This window comes from Lichenostomus cassidix, chromosome 1Aa (assembly GCF_008360975.1).
Source record: "Lichenostomus cassidix isolate B80296 chromosome 1Aa, HeHo_3.0, whole genome shotgun sequence".
Classification (NCBI taxonomy): domain Eukaryota; kingdom Metazoa; phylum Chordata; class Aves; order Passeriformes; family Meliphagidae; genus Lichenostomus; species Lichenostomus cassidix.
In genome coordinates this window covers 32,190,850-32,215,715 of record NC_139480.1, presented here as the reverse complement: position 1 = coordinate 32,215,715, position 24,866 = coordinate 32,190,850, and the positions used below count along the sequence as shown (strand labels likewise).

The 24,866-nt window shown below is 43.2% G+C and overlaps 1 protein-coding gene across 3 annotated transcripts in view; it reads right to left on the bottom strand.

The window, feature by feature from the left end:
- The window catches only part of RASSF3 (Ras association domain family member 3), a 106,793-nt gene that overhangs the window by 40,140 nt on the left and 41,787 nt on the right, over nucleotides 1–24,866 (bottom strand). The window contains exon 1 of one of the 3 annotated variants that reach the window (XM_085044358.1): nucleotides 11,909–12,217. The exons of the other annotated variants lie outside the window; for them this stretch is intronic. Coding sequence (XP_084900484.1) covers nucleotides 11,909–12,037 — 129 coding nt within the window. The 5' untranslated portion in view covers nucleotides 12,038–12,217. Of the gene's footprint in view, nucleotides 1–11,908; nucleotides 12,218–24,866 lie in introns of those variants that run through there. 3 annotated transcript variants of the gene reach the window in all.

The following is a 24,866-nucleotide window of genomic DNA, read 5'->3' as shown; positions in this document are numbered from 1 at the left end:
CACAGGAACAGGTGGAACAATGGAACAACAGTTTGGATATCCAAATCACCAACTGATTTGACCATCAAAGCAGAGATTTCTGCTGTAACAGACACTTTGATTTACAAAACATCACCAGTTCTCCACCTTGCCTAAATACTAGGCATTTATTTGGGATAATGTTATATATGCTGTAATCAGGTCTAAGATCTAGGAACTCTCAACCCTGTGAAGGGTGGACAGTGGCTGGCTAATTGGCACCCCCCCTAATCCAGAATATAAAAATCTCACTGTACCAAGCACCGGAACTGTCTGCTTCATTTTACAGATCAAGAATTCTGACCACAGCAACAAAAAGCCAGAAACCCAAAGTTAAACCTACGTCATGAAGTCCTGCTGCTCACAGGTCTGAGTTAGCAATAAGAACATTCTCCCAATTATTATACTCTTTGACAACACAGTCTACTGAATATTGACTCAAGAAAAAAGTTGCAAATTACAGCACAGACTTAAACGTCTTATAGAAGATATTTTCTTTAGCACGCTTTAATTAAAACATGGTGGTTTTAGTTAAACTGAAATTTTTTTCTAACATTATACTATTTTTAAAGCAGTAAAAATTCCTCCTGGGCAAGCAAAGGACCAAGAAAAGTTCAGAGTAGTACATCACATGGTCAGCTGAACACTAATACCATTTTTCAATTTCTATGAAAACAAACTTGTTCCCATGAAGCCCAAATCAGACCCCAAAGCAATACTATGCAGTTTATATAGAGAATGTTTAGAGAAGGTATTTAGATTTATCAGCAATTCTTGTTATAATTGTTGCAAGCCACAGCAGTGTGAGTCAGTCTCAGACATAGAGAACAAGGGAAAGTAATTTGTACCTAAAGAATAAAATAAGTTCTTGTTTGGCTAGGACCTTGAAGAAAAAAATAAGGTGGGCTAGGAGGGGGAGGAAATTGTCAAGGAATAATTTTTTACATAGTCATAGAGCCCAAAGAAAAAACTTCCGAAAGGCAACTTCTCACATAAATTAATTCAACTTTATATTACATGAGAATAGAAAAATGGAATTTAAAATAATGTGATGATCTGATTCAGAGGTTTATCTGACTGATGTCCGGAAGTTTTGCTGTCTCCTCTGGCATCCATATGTACATGCAGTAGTCTCTTACCACTACAGTGAATTAAAAGGTAACTAAAGCAATTCAGTATTTTAAGAGTCACTTCCCCAGGGTAATGACTAAATTATATTACCCAATACAACAAAAGATATTCCAGTCTTTGAACTCTACAACAGCCCGACTCCTTAAAGACTATCTTAACGAGCAACTGTGAATCCATTTACTTAGATCCTGAGATCCACTTACTGGACTCTCTAAATGCAGCTAAATGATTTTCATTACAGAAAGAATTGATTAAGACTCCTGTCATTAGTCATCACCCTGTATCACATATTTTTGGAAAGGGAAAAGGGCATTCCCTTCATTCAACAACTAAAGCACCCCTGAATATCAAGTTAAATATTCCAAGTTCATCTTAAGCAGACATGCTAACTCATTTAAAAACTGCAAACTCTCCTTAATATTAAATTTCACATCAAAATTAGCTCAAATATCTGGATACACTTCTAAAGACAGAAAATAAGATTTCAGAGTTGCAAATTTATGTAGACACTGCATTAGAAAAGCAACAGTGTGCTAAGTTAGGCTCCATGAAAGCTGTGAGTATCATGACCAGAAGAAGATTTCTTTAATGAAAGATCAAGTTCCCTGTAATAAAGCAGATTTCTCTTGCGCACATTACATGGGAGTCTGGTTACTGCTTGCATCAGGTTGCCTGCACAACTAATGTGCTGCTGACTCTGCTGTTTACACTGCCAGCACTTGTATGTGGGTACCTAATGCAGCAACTGCCTCAAGTACGAACTTTTGATTAAACTGTAGATTTTTCCACAGGACATAAGACATAGCTCCTATGTGCAGAAATATGATCAGGCAATTTTTCAGCCTGCACTTACAGCAGGACAGATACAATACCTTCTCTTCTTTCTTTCCATCAGAGCTCCTAAAAGACAACAGAGTCACAAATTAACTCCCCATCTCAAATGACTTTTACCATGCCTCACATGCATGCAGGACAATTTACTCCAATTTGCTCTCAGCAGTTGATAAGTGCTCATACTATCAATCCTGCAAGAGATGGAACAAGTCTTCTACAGAAAGATTCCTTCCTTCTCCTCCTCCTTCACTCCTTAACTATCAAATATAAAAGCTATACCTACTTCTAGCTTTCAGCTGCCAGGTCCATATCACACAGAGAATTAGGAACTTATTTCAGCAGTTTTCAGGAGCACCCCCTTATGGCAGCATTTACCCCTGGCTATACCACAGCCATCACATACGTCTAATTTTTGGATCAAGGTACTCTTGGTGATGGAAATGGGGAGCCTGAACCTTTGACAGGATTAAAAAGAACTTTCCTCATGCTTATATTTCTGTTCCTTGGTCTTCAACACTTAGGTTCAACAGTCTAGGCTGACCGATCCAGAAATGTTTCTGCAGAAACCCTCTCTCTCCACTGCTTTTCAAAGTTAAACACACATGCATGGTAACAAAAAAGGGGCTGACCATTCTTTAAGTCACCAGTCTGGACAGCTGGGAGATCAGCTCCTGCAGTGGGCTACAGCACGTACCTACTGTGCACTTTAGGCACAGCCTAGGTCACTCGCCACATGTCAACGTTTCTACTACTTGCTAGCTAATTAAATATGCAAAAAAACAAGATTGAGGGGTTTTTTACATTTTTTATCATAAAGGGTAACACAAAATACCTGTCTATGCCTGTATTACACAGCATTTCCACACATCAATAACATAAGAAATTCTAATATAGTAGTTCAAATTACATCTATTGCGAAAATTTGCACTGACTCTTATGCTAATCTCACAATAATATTGAGCCTTGAACTCACTCATTTCAAACATGAGGATAAACAATGCAGGCTAATTGTCCCATTATGCAATATGCAACCACCAAATTCTTAATCTTTCAGGCAGTGCCAATGAATATGCCAGTTTCTGTACACTCAATCACAATGAGTCAAGCTAAAATCCCTAGTGCAGTTGCTGGAGTTTATACGGCTTTACCAGATGCTTCTCAAATGAACTATGAAAATATTTTACAATTAAATGAGGAGCAGCTCTGAACAAAAAGATTTCCACAGTCTCAGCTTATGTATCTAAATGAACACACTAAATCAAGCTGCTGGTTTACTGAACAGCAAGATGAGCAAGCTTTGATCCTGAGGAGCCCAATTCCTCAGAAGGGAATAACCCACTAAGAGAAAAGTAATGCTCTAAATGAAACATTTGAAATAAACTCTTTCAAGTTTACAGGCTAGTGTGATTGAGGCACAACTGTACATAAGAAGTCACTGAGAGGAAGTCCTCTATAACAGAGGTTATTAGCCATCAATAAAGGCATTAAGCTACTTGTGAAATATTAACAATTTTTTCCTATTACAAACTTTACTTCAAGGGGATCAAGTCAAATCATGGGATTCCTGCTTCAGCAGAAATAAATATTTGGCAAACGAACATCTTCAGTCAGAGCAGAACTTGATATTCAGTTTCTATTATTACCAATCAGACTGTGTTGATTGTGTTCTGCAACCACAAGATACAAAGACTCTGCACTATGACGAAGAGTATAGCACAGACCACAATACAGACTGTGCATCCATGCACTTAACCCCACCTTGGATCAATGAGGATACAAATCACAATAAATGCAGTCCTAATCATGTACAACAGGGATTTCTATGAAAGATTAGAGACAACTGCCTTTGTAATTTGCCCCTAGTGTATTATTTAATATAATTTCTAAAAGAAACACACTTGCAAACAGCATTTCCCACAATTACTTAGTGAGTAAGGAGTGAGACAGAGAAGCTGATGACCAGCAAACCAGGTTGGGTACTCCTATATACCCAACATCAATGTCTGATGCATCCTCTGAGCCATATGAACCACTGCTGGTTTTACTATCATTTTCAGCACAGCACAGATTCTTCTGCATACAGGAACACAAATTCCTCTCCAGCACACACACAGATGAGTAACTCAAAAGCATTCTTAATTGCTACATAAATCACATGTGGCTACTTAGCATAGCCAAATACATGTCTGCATAGGAAGCACTCTCCTCAAAACTGTCTGCAGTATTTCATCAACCTCGCAGAAAAGCAAGCATGCCAAAAAAACAGAAGGAAAGTGGCAATTACTCACCCCAAGTCAATTCATTCCTGTCTACTGAAACGTGCATGCTTTGTTACAGGCACCTGAACCCATACAAAAGCTTGACAACACTGTAGTCAGGTAAGTGCTGCACTGAAACTGGGGGGATGACAACATGCTGGGCTAGCTTCAGTCCCATCAGGGCATGCCTCTAACATCTGTAGGACTGCTGCTTTTAAGACCTTTCCTGAATGTTGGTCTCAAAATGTACAAATCCATACGTGTGTGTGTGTGTGTGTGTGTGTGTGTGATTTCATATATATATATATAAATCTAAATATTTTATATCTGTATATACGTAATATATAATTATTCTTTTAAAATGTGAGCATGCATCCATAACAGCCCTCCCACTTCTACCTAAGAATGAAGTGCAGGATATATGGAATAGTCTGGCTGGATGTGCTACCTGTGGAAGTCCCCAGGGCCTTATCTGTCTATCCATGAGGAGAGCTGAACAAGAGACCTGCCACTCTCACATCTTTCTTCCTAAAGCTTACATTGCTTGTCTTGTCCCACGAGTCAAGTGTCACAATCAAATGCTGCATTACACACCCAGCACTTCATCTAAAATTCTCTGTTAATCAGTTTATTTAGAATGCCCTGAGTTGAAAGAGACCCAAAGGAATCACCAAAATCCAACTCTTGACCCTGCACACAACGCCCCAAGAGTCACACACCATAAGCCTGAGAGCAATGACTTCTTGAACTCTGTCAGGCTTGGTACTGTGACCACTTCCCTGGGGAGCCTGTTCCAGTGCCCAACCAGCCTCTGGATGAAGAAACTTCTACTGACAGGTAACCTGAACTTCCCCTAACACACTTTCAGGCCATCCCCTTAAGTTCTGTCACTGGTTACAAGAGCAAAGAGATCAGTGTCTGCCCCTCCACAACCCCTCACAAAGCAGTTGCAGACTGCAATGAGGTCTCCCCTCAGTTTCCTCTTCTCCAGGCTGAACACATCAAGTGACTGTGGCCACTCCTCATACAGCTTCCCCTCGAGGCCCTTCACCATCTTCACTGCCTCCCTTTGGACACTCTCCAATAGCTTTATATCCTTCTTATATAGTGCCCATTCCTTACAGCTTTGGGCAGTATCTTCCTTACATTGCCCAAAACTGCACACAGCACTCGAGGTGAGGCTGCCCCAGTGCAGAGCAGAGCAGGACAATCCCCTCCCTTGCCCGGCTGGCAATGCTGTGCCCAATGTCCCCCAGGACATGGATGGCCCTCCTGGCTGCCAGGGCACAATGACTCACGTTCAACTTACCATCGACCAGGACCCCCAGGGCTTTTTCCACAGCTCTGCTTTCCAGCACCTCATTCCCCAGTCTGTCCATGCATCAAGGGTTGCCCCATCCCAGGCGCAGAAGCTGTCACTTGCCCTTGCTAAACTTCACACGGTTGGTGATTGCCCATCTCTCTAATTTTTTTGTGTCTCTCTGCCTTTGAGAAAGTCAATAGCTCCTCCCAGTTTAGTGTCATCAGTAAATTTACTTCATGTTCTTTCCAGTCCTGCATCCAAGTCATTAATGAAGATGTGCAAGAGCTCTGGGCTGAGGATGGAGCCCTAAAGAACTTCATGAGTGACTGTCTGCCATTCACTTTGACCCTTTTTGCCTGACCCATGAGCCAGCAGTGTTTGCAACTCTTAATCAGCACAGGTGCCACTGACTTAAAGAAGAAACAAACTGTAGCATCAGTTTCTACTTCAGTTTTTCTTCATAATTTTGCTCTTGCAGTAGCTAAAATCAGCAAGATTTTGTTCCAAAATGGTCATTCTGATATTATTCTTACACACTGATCTACAAAATAACATATCATCAAAAGGGGGGTATAAAATTTTCTCCTTCTTTAACTTTTTATTGGTTTTTTTTAAATCTTTAGTGCATTCAGATCATCTTGAGCTCTGTTGCTCTGCAGAGCACTTTCCTGAATTCACCAGACTCTTCACTTAAAACTCCTTGTGTCTGCAAGGCTATTCATGTGACTGAAGAAGCCTAAGTCTAAACATTTTGGACCATAAAGCTATCCTGACTTCAGTGAAACTCCACAGCTCTGACCTTCTGCTCTGCACTTAAAGCTACACAATTATCCAACTCAATTACATCATTTAATTCACAAAATACCCACACTTACTAAGTGCTCCTAATCTTACCAATGTGAATCCCAGCTATTGCACTCTAAGATTCAGATAGGTGAATCAAAGTCCTTTTTCTCCAACAAAATGAAAAAAAAAAAAATCAGCTTTTATCTCATGACATTTAAATAAATGTCAGCAACAAAGGTAGTAATGCATTGTTTGTGCTCCCAAAGTTTATAGAGAAGCATCTGCATGAGATGCACTTAATATAGTATTAATACAACAGACTAAAGAAAACAGTGGAAAGGTTAAGAGTTAGTCATCTAGTCTGAATACTACCTGCCCTTGGTGTTGCACTCATGGCACGTAAATTGCTGAATGTAACAGCACTCATTAGCTGTTATAGTGACTTGAATTCTGCTTAGGACAGTACACGAATCCCTCTCTCCTTTACATGTTTCTTAAATTTCTTAAATTCTTAAAATGTGCTAGTAGCTACATTTCATACAGTTAAGTCCTCAAAATTTAAACTGATGATCCCAAGAACCAACTGTGACGATAAACCAGCATACAGCAATCAGCATCCTCTGCCTAGGACATAAATCTCCTCTCACCTCCAGAGGCTGACAGAGACCAGCAGGGGACTTAGAGCTCACCACAAAACGGCCATCAAGCCCTCCAAATTACTGACGCACATATGCCACATCAAGCGCTCCAAGAGAAGAAGGAGGCAGAAACACAAAATAAGGACCACTAGTTAACTGTCACAGTGATGTGTGCTTAAAATAGACACAATCTTTACCCCCCTCATTCCTTCAGCTCTTAACTTTCAAGTATTTCAGTTGCGACAATGTTTATCCCATAATATTCACTGACTGCCAAATGGATTTAAAAAAAAAGAACAAAACATTACTGGATATTTTTAGTTGCTTCTTTTAAAGTAAGTTTCACGACTACATGTCAAACACAAACGTAAACTTTTTGGCTCCAAAGCAAGCCTATAATTAGAAACCTCATTTTTTCTGGTAGTCAGGAGAGCCATTTTCCCTAGGGAATGTTACTGAAAGGAAACCCAGGAAGAGTTGTAATGGCAAAACAACGTGAAACATTAATAACGGACACTGGTAACACAAAGACATCCTAACTAGGCTTGAGCAGCTACAAATTGCATTTTACTACTAGAAACTGGTTTTTTCTCAAGTTAAATGCTTTTTTTTTTGGTCTCTCTTCCTCCCAGTTACATGCCTCAACCTACCGTATAAATTCATATGGAAGAGACCTAAAAAAGGCATCTGTACCCAGAAGTTTGTCCTACTTTTTCACACTTTTACCAGCTCACCCATTAAAAAATTTTTTGTTGTAACTTTCCCTTCAAACCTCCTCCTCCAACAGTGAAATGAGAGATTGCTGGTTACCTTGTCAGGACTAGTTAGGGATCATATATTCACCCTCTGCCTTTTGCCTTTCCCCTTTGCACCTCCTCTGCTCTTATCTATCTGCTTTTCGTTTCCAGTTTTGTTATCAATTTCCTTTCTCACCACCATTACCACACCTGCAAATGCATTTGACATGCAGAAAAAACAGCCACAAAGCCAATGTCATGAGAGTGGCACTGGGGGAGGGTGCAGGGAAAGGAACTTAGTGGGTCTGGAAGCCATGAAGACCAAGACCAGTAAGAGGAAGAGAGAAGGAGAAATCAGACGTCAGACAGGGAAGGACCAGTGCTGACAGCGAGGCAATGAGCACATTCTTAGGTGCAGGAGGAACATGTGCCATCTCTGGAAATTGCCAACAAAAGAGATTGCATTTTTCTTGCAAACACTTTTACAGAGCCCTACATGAAGTGGTAGAAAAGCATAGCAAAAGCACACAACAGCACTTTGGTTTTTTCCTAAAGAGCAGAGCAGCATCCAAATGTCAAACCTCCTATACCCAAGCCACTTTGTATGAGACATCAACCAGAACACTCTCACATTTTGTGTGCAAACCATTCATGATTCAGATGCTGAACACACCCTGCAGGACCAGCCCTCTTCTAGCAGCTAGGATCCATGACCTTCATAGCACTGCCAGCTTCCAAAGCAAGATCTCCCAAAGCACAGTGGGGTCCTCTCTCACAGATCTCTCACATGCAAGGGCAGAGAGAGATCTTGACCACCGACTCTTCTCATGTTTATAACCCTTACTGTTACAGTGGAAGTGGCCCTCAAACACAGAGCAGGCAGAACCAAGTACAGGTATGTCCTCAGGTTTTTGCAGTCATTCTGATGGAAGACACGAGCTCAGCATGGCTTGGAACTAACTGCCTACAATGCTTGAAAAGCCAGTGTCCATCACAACCCCGGTGAAAGGAATAACTCAATTGCAAGGATTTACATCGAGCCTGCTCAAAGTTGGATAATTCGGGAAACTGGTGTGTGGAAGGAAAGTGTCGAAAGCATACACAGGAAGACGCACATCCCTCCAGCATATGGTGCTTGCAGCAGCAGGCATGACTGTTTTCAATTTTCCTGAAGGATGGGGGTGGGAGGGAGGAAAAAGGGAGAGAAAGGGGTCAGCTTTCAGAAGTTTGCCAAACATCTCATTTTGGTATTTTCTCTACATGGAATGGACAATTTCCAAAGGCTTGATCATACAGAAGCACGGGTCTGATCTTGCAAAAGCCTGTATGTATGGATAACTTTACCTCATATGAGTAGTCACACTAGCAGGACAAAAATATTTACAGTTCTGCCTTTCCCATTTATTAAATGATTCATTGCAAACATGAAACATGGGCACACTGAGCTTAATCTAGTATCTGACAATTAAATTTTACAAGAGACACAGATAATAAGAAACCTTAAATAAAGCTAAATTTTCAGGAGCAATAACATAGCATAAAGCATTTTTATCCACACTGCCCTCAGATTTCTTGCTTAAGAAATAACTTTGGGGCTAGTGCTCAACCCCAGAACACCACAGTGCCTATTACATGCTGCAATAGTTTTATGCTGCTTTTTTTTTTTTTTTGAAGCAGTATAGAGAGAGGAAGACTTGTCTAAATCTTTAGCCACTTTAGAGGTTAGGCATCCTAGGCAAAGACCAAACATACTATTACAAAATTTTTACACCAGGATTGCTGTCAATTCATTAATCCTGTCTCAGTTGCAAAATTTGATGTATGTAAGCCCATCCTTGCCCAATTAAATGAAAATAAAAATTCACTACTTAAGCAAGTGAATTTCCTTTTTTCTTTCTTTTTTTTGGAAATCTATACAAAGCAAGGCTAAACACTAGTACTGAGACTTTCTGCAGGCACAGCTGCAAGCCAAATGCTCTAAACCATTTCTTCCCTGCAAGAAAGGGGGCAGATGGAGCTAAGACAGAGGGATAAACATAACTGCCAACACTTAGAGTCTTCTACATGAAGAGAAACCCACACTGCAAAACTTAATATTTGTGTAGTTGAGAAAGACACAGAAACAATAACTATCAGCTCCCCTCTTTTCTATTCACTCAAGGGGACATAGTACACATTTTTTGACTAAACCTCAAATACAAACCAAAAGTAACATCCTCATCCCTACAAAGAGGGTTATTATGACTGTTATTGCTGGAAGGGGAAACTCACTCTTACTGGCCACATGACTGTTGAAATCTACATTCAGCATTGTTTGGAGATTTTTTTTCTTTTCCTCTATAAATCAGCAGTTGAGAGCAACTGGTAATAACTGTATGACTAGAAACATTAGCTGAGTATTTCGGATGCTGCAGAGTCAGCAATACAAACAAATTTTTCCAGCCTACTAAATACATACCTAAACTTGTACGCTGCAACAACTCCCTGCAGTATTCTTTTGGGAAACACTACTAGAGCAGCATATCAAATTTTAGTTGTGTGGGATTTTTTGGGGTTTTTTTCCCAGTCCCCCTTGCTTGGAAATGTTAACACCACACACAACATTTACACACTTGCACAATTTTCTACTTACACAGCTAATATTTAGCAACACAACTCACATAATAGCATTGTAAAGATGTGTATGTTTTTAGGATCTGAATCAAGACATGGGCCTGTCTCACATGTCACAGTAGCTACACAGAGGCAGACAGCAGTTAGGTATCTATTCACACAGTACTGTCACCCCAGGATGCTCCTCTGCAAGGGCCAGGTGGCAGCCAGTGCTGGCCAAATGGGCTAGCAGATGGAAGTTCAAGGACGCTCCACAGTGTCCTTGAACAGCCCCTTCCAGAGAATACCTGAGGTCAGTCGGAGGCGGCAACTCAAAATGGATGAGACAAAAACAACCACTGAGGAGAGGTGTCAAGAGAGATACCGTGCCATGACCTGACACCCAGCAGGTCCCGGCCTATTTGCTCCAAGTTTCCAAGCTCAGGTGTAGACACAGGGTGTGCCCAGGCTCCCAGCCAAACTCTGCAAAGGAAGTTAAAGCTCAAGAGAGCTCTCGCACTTCCTCAAACGGGAGCAGGAGTTTCCTGAGGGGCAGCTAGAGGGTTTCAGTTTTAAGCAAATCACAAATGGAACATAACCTCAGAGAAATAGAAACCAAGATTGGTTTTCTGCAGCAGAACACAGCCTAAAGGAATGGCTGTGGGCAACGAACTGTTTTTTGACAAGTGCCACAGGTGGACCAGAGGGCAGCTGAAGTTTCCAGGCTTTGAAAAGCAAGTTTATAACCAGGTCCCCGAAGCAGCAGTTATACTGACACTGAAATCCAGTGGGGAATAGTGCCAAGAGCTTGTAGAAAGAATCAGATACTGAACAGAAAAAAGACACTGATGCTGGTGGGAGCAGGTGAAGAACTAGCATAAACAAAGCAGGCTCGCTAGCTTATAGTTTCCAAAGACACCAACCGTCTCTACAATGAGATCCTGTGCTTTGGGAGGAGAGAAATGAGGGGAGACAGACTGCTTAGCTGAAGAAGTGTGACGTTTACCCTATATGGTTTAACGACTGCTCTGGGTCAGACAGGTTCTCCACTGAAATTTCAACGCTGCCCACACAAGGGGTAGGTTCGGAGTTTTTGCTTTGGTTTTAATCAGTTCTTCACTTCAAAGTTCCACTTGCCTGAGCCTGAATGCTTAAACCAAGCCACTTAAACATTTCAGAGGGCCTTTCTCTGCCAACAAACCACCTGAAGAGGCTGTCATTCACCTCGGAATGAGCCCGGCGAGAGCGAGCAGGCAGACCCTGCCGAGCCCCGCAGAGGCGGCAGCGGGGCCGGCAGCGCAGTTACTCAGCGCGCTCTGCTCACCTCCCCTGCCCGCCGGGCAATGCGTGTCCCTCGGCCCGGCTGCCGAGCGGGGCACGCCGCCGGGAGCCCCGCTGGAAGCCAGCCGAGGGAAGCCCTTCCCGGCCGCCTCCTCTCCTCTCCTCTGCACTCCGTCTCGGCGCCCGGGCGGCTCCGCGGGTCCTTCCCCGTGGGGGAGGGGGCGGCGGACACGTGTAGGCCGAGCCGGAGGGAGCCGGAGGGAGCCGGCCCGGCCCGGCCGCAGCTGTCCCGCGGGGCGCAGCCGCCCCTGCCCGGCGCACGGCACTTACTTGCGGGGCGCCGCGGCTCTTGCCCGGCGGCCTCCTGAAGAAGGAGGTGCGCGCGGTGAAGAAGAACTCCTCGGACTCTTCCTCCTCCAGGCTGCTGTACCCGCTGCTCATGCTGCTGGTCCAGGTCATCGGCGGCGGCGGGGGCTGCTGGTGGTGCTGGGGCCGGGCGGCGGAGAGCGCCGTCCCGGCCGCCGCATGGAGCCCCGCCGCTGCCGCTCCTCGCCCAGCCCGCGGGGTCCGGGGCGCAGGAGGAGGAGGAGGAGGAGCCGCGGCTCCGGCGGCCCCGCTCCCGCCCTCGCTCCGCTCCCTTCCTGCCGCGCGAGTTGCCGGCAGCGCCGCCCTGCCCGCCCGGGCAGCAGGTGAGGGGCGGGGGCGGCTCCTTCCCGGCCCCGCGCCCCGAGCAAGCGCCCGGCCCGGCCCGGGGCCGGACAAGCCCCTGGCCCCCTCCCGGTATCGTGCCGCCGCCTCCGCGACCCCGTGCTCGTTACCAGCAACGAGCCAGCTGAGGGGGCCTTGCTGAAGGAAGAAGTTCACAAACTTTTCCCTAATAATTACCCGATTCCACTCTTCTATGCCCTGTCAGAATAAAGTAACTTTAAAATGACCGACGCCAAAATAATGGCGCGAGCCTTTCCCTTACAGTTGTTCCAGCAGTCCGTGAATTCCGGCTTGGCGAGCGGGGGCAGCCGCAGCGCGCCGAGCGCTCCCAGGCTGAGCTCCGCAGCTGCGGCTGTGCCCGGCCGGGGCCGCTCCGGCACCATCGCCAGCCCACGGACTCGGCAGGCAATGGAATTCATCGCCCCGGGAGGCAGCGAGGAGGGAGGCTTGTGAAGACTCAGCAGGGATTAGATATGCGTGCAGATAGCAAGAATATCCAGAGCTGCAACTGGAAAGCATATTTAAAACACAAAAGTCTTGATAAGACACCGGGCAAACATCAGAGTCATCACTACTGGGGGAAGTGACAGACAGTGCCTGAAGGCCAAGTCACTCCGTGATTACCTGCCTCAGAGTCTCATGTCTTCCCTTAATTTATCTAAGGCCGGTCACTGTCACCAACAGGATACAGGCTTTAAGGTACGGCTTCCTAAAGCCATGCAGCTGCCTGTAAAAGCTGACTTGCCTTTCCTGCACACCCCTAGTCCGGTGTTCCTGCTGTCCCCTGTGCCACAGCAGTGCTCCCACGGGAAGTGAGTCACACTGGCCACTGGTTGCCGGAGCAAACCTCCAAGACACGGCGATCCGAAAGGCGCTACCTGGCAGCGACGGCACAGCCTTAGATCGAACAAATTTGAAGTTGTGCATTTACACATCAGTTCCCGTGGTCTCAGTACTCAGATACGGATGTATCTGGGACACCATTAGCTACCATCTCCTCTCCCTCTTCCTGATCTCCATTTCGCTGGTCCCTCTCACACTCCTCATCCGCTGTGCCTGGCTGTTCTATTCCCCTACCCAAGTGGGGACTGGCTGTGTTTCTGCCAGTAGGTGCTCTTCCTGGACCGGTATGCCTTACATATTGATAAAGTCACCTCAAAACCAGCAAAACAACTCACACTGAGAACTAAAACCAGTCAGTCAGTTTGGGAGCTGTTAAATCCTTACTTTCCCATCAACTCTGATTCTTCCAGATTTTTGTATGGAGTTTGGCATCTGGCAGATTAGAAGGCTGCATAGCTTTCAAAAACAAATAATTGAGTCTAACAGCATAGATGCAGATATGTTGGATCTTGACCCTACTTGTTGGCACTGTAAAGCCCATGGTATGCAAGATAGCTTTAAGTTGAATGCCAAGTTACTTGAATGCAACTAAAGCATATTAAAATGCTTGATGTAGACAAACAAGCTTTGTGTCACCTGGCTTGCTGAGCTCAGACCCATGCCAAAAGGAAGTCACACCAGAGATCTGCTGGGCATGCCTCTGACCCTGACCAAGACCCAGTAACTCCAGTTTACAAAACTCTTGGAAAAAACACCCCTGACCACGATCACAATTAAGGTGAAGGCTTTTGAGTAGCTCAGGTGTGATAAAAAATGGGATTTGTGTTTTCAAACTACGAAGGTATTTTTATATGTTATCTGCAGGCACACTTGATGGACTCCCCAGCACCAAGAGGCAGTGTGTGCATAGCTTGTTTGCTTGGCTTCAGTCTCAAACCTGATAGTGTGTGGGTGGAACATTAAGCTGGCAAAGAGGATCATCAAGACAATAAGGTGCTGCAACTGAGCTTGAGCTCATCTGTGCAAGATCAGTTGCAAGTCCTGGGCTCGAGTTTATATATTCCCTGGGAGCAAGGCATGGCATTCACCTCATCTCTTAAGCATCATTTATATTGATAGCACCAAAAGATTCACAGTATCATTTTCTCCTGCTGCAACAAAGAATGATGAAGAAAATATGTCTAAGTTTGTTGTGATACATCTTCCGAGTTCACTCCTCTAATATAGCTCAGTTTTTAAGCCTACTGATTCTGACAAGAGATTTTTTAACTTGATTTTTTTCAGACATGGCGCTGAATCAAACAATCCACATAAAGGTACAAACAGATGTGATGCCTTTCAATTTTGATTCGTTTGGTGCTTGCAAGTAACATACCCCAATCAAAGTATTTTTCAAGACTGATACTTAAAGATTAATTGGTACCTCTGTGGATTTCACTGTTTCCTGGCTAATCTATGCCCATATTTTTCAGGTCTCTATCCCCCAACAAGTACTCTTCCAAATTCTCAAACTGACTTTTTGGTCTTACTTAGGTAAGATTCATCAAAGGCTCTTTGTTAGGTGCTGCACTGAAATCTCTACACTACAACACTTGCACTATTTTTGGTTCATTCTGACAGGCCCCTAAATGGCCTAAACAGCCCCAAACAGCACTGCATGATGAAAGCACAGATAGCCATGTCTCAAAATAAAGGTAGGAATAAGCTTTCTGAGAGCATACTTGTTCTTAATGAGAATTATGGATGAATGATTAGGTAACAAAAATTAATTAAAATCTAAAGAATATGGCACAGGAGTGAAATCTGAAACACAGAGCATTATATGGCTCTCAATCAGTCCTTCTGAGCTATAATTCAATCCCATGAGAAATTAAGTTGTCAAGCAGTTATCATAGGATCACACAGACTGTTAGCAAGAAGAGGGAGATGCTATTTTTTTTTTTTTGATGAATCACTAAGTTCAAGTAGCAAGTAGTGCTACAAATGCGCCTGTGAAGAAAAGGAGAATGAACTTTTTTTTTTTAATTAAAGCTTGATGACTTAGATAGAGTTTCATAGTATTTTTAAACTGTAGGCAATTAAAAGTGGTGGCTCAAGTAACATAACCTAAAATAGTAATGGGCACTCTGTGTTTCAAAGCAAGAATCTCATTAATAAAATATGAATAAAAATCAATCACAGACAAACATCACCTATATGACATACAGTTATTTGTTGTGTAGGAGGAAAAACAATAATTTAAATGACTGTTCCTTTCTAGGATAAAATTTAGTATTAAATCACTTTGTGGATTTGGAGAGTCAGTTGAGAGAAATGAACTATCAAGCATAGCTTCCAGAAAAGTGAAAGCTAACTTCCTAAATGGCAAAACAGGTGTGAATAATTATATGAATGGGGCAAGAATTAGGACTTAGAACTACCACAACTGAAATAACCCTTAGAACCAGACGTCGAATTGCACAGAGAGACATTGCTTCACAAGGTCTGCAGCTTCATTGCTTTATTTGTATTAAAATATCACTTCATTGAAGTGATCACAATACCACAGGAAAGTATGGTTGAACAGAATTACAAGGATCATTAACTCAGTCAATTCATCTCCTGCTCTGAAGAAGAACCAAGTACTTTACACCATCCCTAGAATACCTTTAGCTAAATTGTTCTTAAAACACAGTATGATGCTGTAGCACCTCCACTATAAACAATCCCTTCCAGTGTTTAAGTTATTTACTGAGTTTAAAAGTTTTTATTAACATCTCACTTTAAATCCTTAAACCTTCCCCATTTACTTAATAGAGGTAGAACAGTTAGTTGCTGGTTTTTTTAGAGAAATCTTTCGAGTATTTGGGGACTCTTTTTTTTCCTCCCATTCTTCTGCTTCCCAGACTAAACAAAGGGACAACTGATAAAGCATCCTATAGAGTTTACATTAACTCCATTACCAACTGCATGATGTTTACATGTTTCTAAAACATCCCCTCAGCCCTCTGACAGAGAAACTGGGAGGACTCATTGAAATGGGAAAGCTGCAAAACATTAATTTGGCCAGTAATCCTGCTTTGAGGCTCGGGTTCAAGATGCTCACTTCTGCACACAAGCCTTGGTCTTCTCTCCCGACTTGTGCCAGACTACATCAAAAGGCATTGGGTCAAAGGAGCAGGAAAGGAAAAAGCAAGGTAGGGCATGGGTTTGAGAGCCCTGTAGCATTTAAGACTACATTTCTATTGTAATGTAAAAAGTAATGTGGAGATCTCAAGAGAAGAATTCTTTGTTTTCTGCTTCCCCCGACTTCGGTCTCCCCTGGCTGAAATCCTGCAAGGGTGATTACATGTTCTGGCAACCAGGACCTGTGTTGGCCCTGCGGCTGTGGGCAGCAGCTTCCCACGGCGTGGGAGCAGTGAAGGGAAGCAGGACACAGGCCTTGGGAGGGAAAGGGTCATCACAGGGACTAAACTTCTTTATGCCCTCTAAATCTGCTTTAGTATTCCCCCAGTTTCACCAGTGCTTTGCTGGAAGAGTCTCATTAACAACCCTAGCAGTATTTTATTCTAACTGCTATGAATTTGCCAGATGCTCCCAGATGCTGTCTCAGGAACCCTTTTGGTCATTTCTGGAGTGCTGTGAGTCTCTCTCTCTCCCCCTCTCATTTTCTGCCTTCATATGTCTTTGCAAACCCTGTCCCTGACTGTGGACATAGTCTTAGTGATGATTAGTCCCTGTGGGACATACTGAATCTTAAGATATGCTTAGGATTGAAATCCAGAGGGGGTCCTACCAAACAGCACATTGGATTTGGCTTCTTTGTAACATATTTAACAGGGAAATATAATTATTCCATTATGTTAGTTATTTAAATTATGCCCATATAACAAAGACGACCTATAAACAAGTTGCAGAGGAAGAAAGACTCTAACAGACTGTCCCTTTAAAATCTGAATACGTAATTAATCGTGTAGGTTTAGTTTTTTCTACATTCCAGCTGAAAACAGTAGTAAGTACAAATGATCAAAGCAAAGCAATAAAGTTGAAATACAACTAACATAGGACATCCACTCAGACCTGGAGTTTCCTTACACCAGTAAACTTTCTGTTTACTCATTTTTCCCATTTGTCTTGAATTAATAGCTCAGATCTGTTTAGTACCACTGACAGCAATGACAATTATCCTTTGATTCATACCCTGGCAACTTGTTAATTCAAACAAGGTCATTCCAGCCACACAGGCACATGAGTGCATACTGAAAACAAACAGGAGCCAGGTAAACAGCCTCTCCCCATCTCCTGGTGAAGAAATGCCATGGGGACAGGTACTTGTTAGGGCAGTCACAACCTTAGACAGCATTGTCAGGAATCCTTTTCTGGCTCTTAAAATTCTTGATTCTGCCCAACCCTTAAGGCCCCTTGACACAACTTTTCATCCAACATCCTAAAAAAAAGGGATAGCTGGAAATTAAAAATAACTCATATTGCCTTCTTACTCACATGTTTGCACACTGTCACTCACCAGATCTCTGTTCTTCGTTTAGCATCCTTGAACTGGTCAGAAGATAATAGAAATCTGAGTAAGTCCAACTTCCCCTCCCCAAGGGTTCTGCTCAGAGCACTCAGACCTACATTATTTGAAAGGGGAGAGAAAGTGGATGGAACTAGAAGATTGTGCTTGTCTCCTTTCTTGTGATGCTGCAAACATGCAGAGTTTAACTGAACAGAGTTTAACTCTACTTAAATGCAGAGTTTGACTGAAATCAATACAATACAAATACAATTTTAAACATGTTCACTGTTTGGAGAATTGTTTATCTTGGTTGCTACCTAAAGGTATAAAGATAAAATTGTCCCTTTCTGATAGTTTTGGAATGACCATCATCCTTGTATTAGAGTCTGACAGCTTTTCAGAATATTCCATACCCATTTATCTCAAACAGATGTGTCATCAGTTTAGCTTAGCAAGACGACTCAAGGTTGGCCAGGATAAGACTACAAGTTAACCTTCACCAAGGGAGTATTTCTGCAGTTTGAAGACACTGACATGAGGTCTGGCCTCATGTGGTATAGCACTCACTTTCCCACATCCTGCCCTATCCCAAAATCCACTGGGACCAACTGAAAGACTCATTATCTTTGAAAGGATTTTGATAAAGCTGATAAAGCACTCCTTTGCTGTACTTGTGTGCATTTTTCTATCAGTTTTTTTTGCATCCCAGTAAGGCAGAAGTGGTCTCCAAAATATACAAGTTTGTTAGCATTTTTCCGTTCTTCCTTTCCTGTTGATTATAGACTACATTATTAAACAGATACTTTCTCATCACAGATCTGAAAAGGGAGATTTTATAATACAAATTATGAAAAAATATTTCATGTGTCTGTCGTGTTTAATCAGAGGGCTTTAGAGAGCTGTGCAAATATACTGAAGCGAGTCTTGCCCCCCTCTTCACTCTCATTTCAAAAGCTGGATCAGGGATATGTCAGTAGTAGTAAGAATTCAAAAGGTGAGAGCCATGTTCCCTCTGCCCATCCATTCCCTGCAGCAATGGCCTTTTTAGCTTGTGCTGTAGCTAGCCCCAACAATGTCAGATAAAGTCTGTCAGGACCCAGATGTAGCCCAGAAACCCCAATTCAATAAACAAGTGAATAAACATCCTTACTCACACAGTCCCATTGATGTGAATAGTCAGACAAAAGTATAAGCAAAGGTTGCGTAAGGGAAGCTCAGAGGCCTGGGAGTGCTGTCATTTAATTCTCTCCAAGCACCCATGCCTTGCCAGGGTAAGCAACTGAACTACTACACGAGAGAATATAATCTTAAGGAAATATTCTCTAACAAAGTGTACAGAAAACAGACATTCTCCCACTTTTAATTCAGTTCCTAATTGCTAACTCTGTATAAAAATACTCAGGGCAGTAAAATTAACTAGGACCTTCTCTTTTAAGTATAGAAACCACAACTGTGGAAGCTCAGCATGCTTTGTGGATACCACGAAAATGTGAGCCCTAACGCACTGTAGCTGCAATCTGATTCCCAGCATCTGTCCTCAAACTGGTGAATCGGTGGGGGAAGGGGCCTTCTGGTCTGGGAATCACATCCCAGTCATAATTTCCTAGACAAAGAACTACATATTGTCTTGTCATACTGTGTATGAGATGATATTTTGTTCTGTTTAATAAGTCTGACTGCAATGGTAGAAACTCCCTAGAAGCTGCCCACACAAGTTTAAGACTTTCTAGCAAATCATCTCAACAACAGTCTGTGCAGACAAGTATCCCAGAAAAACAGTGCTGTTTGACAAGACAACAGATCTGACAATTTATTTACTGAAATGCCTGCCTAATCCATCCTGTCCACCCTTAGCTGGAAAAATCTGAAAAAATCGCCTTGAAATGCAGTGCCCTGTGCCTGCGGAACCAGCCTGGCCCACTGAAATGCTGGGGGCTGCAGTAGGGCAGCAATGCTTGCCTGCTCTGCCTGCCTGCTCTTCCCCAGCTTGCAAGAACAGAAAGGTGAGATGTATGTTTTTAATTTTGAAGGAAGCTTTACAGAAAAAAATACTGAGAAATTAGAAATTAAAATTAGTGGGAAGAGTACTCTATGTGAAAAGGCCGCTAAGGAAAGCATATGTATCAGGGATGAGAACATACTGGAGAATTAAAAAAGAGAAAACAAAAAAAGAAAATATGGTGCTTCTATTTTTCTTTCAAAATTGTGGAATGATGTGCACATAGCATCACAAACCCTCAGTTTAGGAGATTTAACATATGGAGGGAAGAGAAAGGGAGGAAGTGGACGCTTTACATCAAGAGAAGTCCAGCAGAGCTGCAGATCACATGGGGTTGTAGCCTTGCCAGAGGCATCCTGGTTCAGTACGGCTCTTGCTCTCCTCTGCCTACATTTTATCAATCAGACATAGTGACAGCACTTTGGGGGGAAGAAGAGAGGTGACCAGAGGGAAAAAACCCAACACATGCACTTAAATGCACCATTCCCACCCTGAGGGAAAGAAGCCATTTATGCCTCCACAGGCTGCCACGTCTGGTCCTGCAATGGGTGAGGAGGTCAGAGCCTGAGCCCGGGGCTGATGCAGGGAAGTTGACATTACTTATTTTTATCTGTTTCATTAACAACCCCCCCGTGATGTTATAAAAAACAACTACAAAAGGGATATATTTGGGTCTCAAAGGCATGTACTTGTAAGGTGGGAAATGCCTCTTTCATGACTGACTGCCTCGAGCTTAACATATCCTTCCAAACCCGACATGCAGGGCATGCCAAAGACCCTCATTACTTCTCTGGCCTGCAGCAGAGGTCAGACATGGGTCAGTACTCAGGTCACAAAGGAAACTGTAAATCTAGCAACTGATATACTTCAGTCTATTTGTTATAGGTAGTCTTTTATACATAACATGTACATGACCTAGAATTTATAGGACTTGGACCAACACTGCTAAATAATTCCACTTCCCAGCTGAGCCCCAGGGTCTGGTGTTCGGAAAATCTTATTTCACATGTTAGTTCATTTGTGGGCCCTCTTTTACAGCAAATCAATACATTTCCTTCAAAACAAACCCCAGATGTTCTTCCAAGGGTAGTCAGCACCAGAAGTCCCATCATCATGGCAGTGTGGAGCCCCCCCAGTCTTCCTCTGCACTTCACCATCCTCTTAGACTGTCCCAGCCAGTGTCACCCACTCAGCCTTCCCTCACATTTTCCAGGCATTTTGAACTGATAAAACACGCATGCCATATCCTGAGTCCACACGTACAAGTAGGACACAGCCTGCTCAGTGGACCTGAGCTGCTTTACGGTACCTGGCCAGAGGACAGAGGTCACTCCCTGGGATGGAAGCCTTTGGCCACAGAGACAAATAATCATGGCTGGCTCAGAAGCTGTACTGCATCTATGCATTATTTTTCAGACTTAAATTTAAAAGCAAAATATTTAATTATAATAAGTTTACAGTCTTATGTTTACATAGCTTATGTTTACATTGTCTGGAATGTTTAGATTGTTTTCCAAAAATGAGTATCTAAAACATTTTTCCAGAAAAAAAACCTATTCCTACAAAATAAAATTATTTTCTTATTTTACTGAGCTTGCACAATTACTCTTTCCTGTGACCTGAAAAGCAAGGATCTGAGGTTTTAGAGCTGTTGTCATCCGGATGGACATAAATGGTGGAAGAATGTGTTAAAAAGAGGTTTATACTGCACAGATTTTAATATGAAACTTTGCCAGTTGTGAGACACAGCAAATTGTACAGCAATCCTACAGAAGCAACATCTCTGGTATTTTCCCACCACAGCAACATCCAAACTCTGATGCCACAGCTGCAGATTGATTTTTTATGGCTTTAAAGAGTGTAAGCTCTGAGATTCTGGAAACCAAAGTAGTTGTAAATTTAATAAAATTTTTATAAAATCATATGTAATGGCTATCCAATGCTTTCACTTCAGATGCAGCCCAGACTCAATGCACTGAGGTACTGCTCTTACAGAAGGCAGGGGTTTCAGTCTGGCTCGTGCCAAGGGGGCCTTATGCAGGAGCAGTCTGTATTCAAGCACTGCCTCTCCAGTATGACCTGTGCTCCATGAAAACCTGGTACATCTGAAGGAGAAGCTGGGGGAAGGGAAGCAGAGGAGCGAAGCAGATGTGTCTAACTCAGGCTGTCTTACAAGTTATGACTCCAGCATTTCGTACCAAGCATATGCTATATTTTCTACTTGAAGGCTGACTGCCACTTCAAATGAAAATGGTTTTGTATGTGCTGCACCATAAAATTACACAGAAACACAGACACAGAGGGCCATGCTAACTAGCTGTTTACCTCTGTGCTTCTACCGCAGCACATAAGTTATAATCGGAGGAAGGAAACTCCTAGGAGATGTGAAGGCTTTAATTGTTTCAGCATGCAGATGGTTTGCATTACAGTGAATCGACACAGCTCAAGGTCAATTCATAGTTCAGCAAAAGCTGTTTCGGCAAGTGAGTTTAGTTTGTTTACACCTCTTCTGGGAAAGCTTTAATGGCTATGTTACTTACTTTATAGATATTTCTAGACTTAAGAAGCAATGCAACAGGTGAAACTGGAGGAGCGTAGGTTGCCACAGCCATTTCCTTCATGTCTGATGCTTAACAATTTTTAGAGCAGCTAAATATAGCTTTTTTCCTACAACATTTGAACATGTTTCAGCATGTTGTCTTTTCTGTCACTGACACAGAAATGCTCTGTTACAGGCTCACAAAGTCATCTCCCACAGCTCCGATTTCCTTTGCTATGTTGAGATGTGCCACGCAACCTATGCACCTAGAGACTGAAGTATGACACATACTTCATACTTCATACTTTCTCCTGCCCTTAACTATCAATCTGAGCTTCCTCTCTCTGAGAAGTTCCTGGTCCTTTTGCACAAGCAGCTCAGCTGTTCAAGCTGTTCTTGAGGCAGCTGCTGAACCACCTCAATTTAGGGCTTAGATGGTTAGGCTAAACTGGAACTTTTTTTTTTTTTTAATTTTTTTTTCTTAATAGCAGCAGGCTGAAATCTGCCACAGTAGAACAGCTGCCTTGTCAGCTGAGCCATCCCTCCAGGCAAAATGGAGCTTTCCAAGAGGAAAACAAGCTGGGCATTGGGGCTGTCGGGGACTACTGTAGCAATACTAAGGTAAGATGTCACTGGTCAGAGCTTGGAAAGCGCCATGTAGGAGAGGAACACTAAGTACTCTGGGGCACAAAGCACCAGACTGCATGAGCCACAAGCACTTTCTTTCATGCCATTTACCAGCTAGATCCCAGATCTGTCTGGGTAGCTGCTATTACAAAGGCAATCCCACCAATGCCAACTGTGAAAAAACTGCATCCAGCGTGAACTGTGCCTGACTTTTGTTTTAAAAGGGATGGTCTTTGTTCCTCACACCTTGTCCTTGAATTCTGCTGGTCAGTGCTTTATTCTCATCAGCCATATGCTGTCTCCATCATTCACTCTCTACCTCTTGTCCCACAGGAGCAGTACCAGACCCCCACATAATCACGGGGCAGCACCACATCTGCATGCCTGCCCTCAGTGTCTGGAGTGCCAGACCTGGAGAGAAACCGCAGCTAGGCATTGCCAAACAGAGGTTATAATCATGTGGCTCAGCAGATGTATAGATTTACATCCATATGTGCAGGTCACTTAACACTGTGGGTGCTCCTCTCCTCCTCTGTCATGTGATCAAATTAGCAGAGTCACAGGATAATGGAAAGATGGGTTGGACCCCAAGGTCAGGAAGGTGTAAGTGAGCTTGTAATCTAGTTGCAGACCTCAAAATATGTCAGAAACATTACTTGTGATAGCAGCAGAACTACGCTAAAAAGCTCATACTCTTTGCTGCATGCATTAGGGTATCTACCTTCATTTTGTTTGGGCCTGAAAATATTTCCAAAAACTGTTTGTTTCAAAGACCTGTTTTTCAATTAACTTACAAAAAGCCTGCAAAACTTTAAAAAAATATTTTTGTGGCAGAGCTGTGAGGATTTGAAACAGAGAGGTACACCAACACTGCAAGCTGTAACTAAGAATTTCATGTGTGTGTCCTGGCAGAAATCTCCTGCCACAACCCCACCATGCTGCACTCAGCAGTCCTCGATGTGGCCTTAACATCTGCTTCAGCATCTGCTCTTTCAGAGGGCCTGTCCCTGTGTGCTTGGCTGCTTCCAAAGGCCTCCTGCGATTGCTCAGCATGGCTGGCAGCGTTTGCCACCACTCTGCAGCCACGCAGATACCCTTACAAGGCAAGGCAGTGATTGCCCCTCTCCTCAGTGAGGCTCCAGCAGCCACAACCACCACTGCACAGCAGTAATCCAGCCTTACTGAGTCCATTTAAAGTGCCTCTGGGAGGCAAAAGGCAGCCCAGGCTTTAGGTCTAATTCTTCATGTGGATGATAAGCTGAGGTGCTTACAGGACAGCGAGTAGAGTTTGCCTAGCTCCTAACTTGGACAAGAGACTGCAGGCATCTGGGCCAGAAAGCGTGCAGCTGCCAAAATTAAGCAGGCAGCTGGAATCAGAGCAAACTGCCTTTAGCAGTCCTGCCAACAGATTCTGCAGGTCAGCTATTGAAATTATTTGCACATCAGCATATTTCAAATTTTTGAATGCAGCCTTTTGTGAAAGATCACAGTAAGAGCATTTGTAAAGAAAGGGTTGTTCTCTAAACAAAAGCAGTTTCCTAAAGTATCCATTTCCTTACCCAGACATCAAAAAAGTGGAAGGTTTTCCTAAAACTGGCACCAAGAGCATTTCTGTGACATGGAGATAATTACTGGAAGTAACCAGTGAGACTGCCAAATCTGACTACAGCAGAACTGCCAGATTTTTTTTTTTTTCTTAACTGAAGCCAAAACACACAGGTGACTTAAAAGAAATGAAAGTGTGGAGAAGAGTGTAAAATAAGACTGCTCTTACGCACAGCACTTTAGCACAGTCTAGAGGACTTGTCCATGAAATGCTGCCAGCTGTTGGACCATGGCCAACTCATCTTAAAATTCAGATAGCCTGAGGGTGGGTGGGATGGAGGCACACACACTTCCCTCACAGCAGAGGCCCCATGGCTTAGGGACATGTTGTGCTGACTCCTCATCAGGCAATCTCAGTCCAAAGAAGGCTCAAAACTGCAAGCTGAGGACACTTTAAAGAAAAAAAGAAAATGGTCACTAGATGTTTACAAACTGCTAGTGAAGCTAGATCTGTTAGAGCAAAACTAGAGCT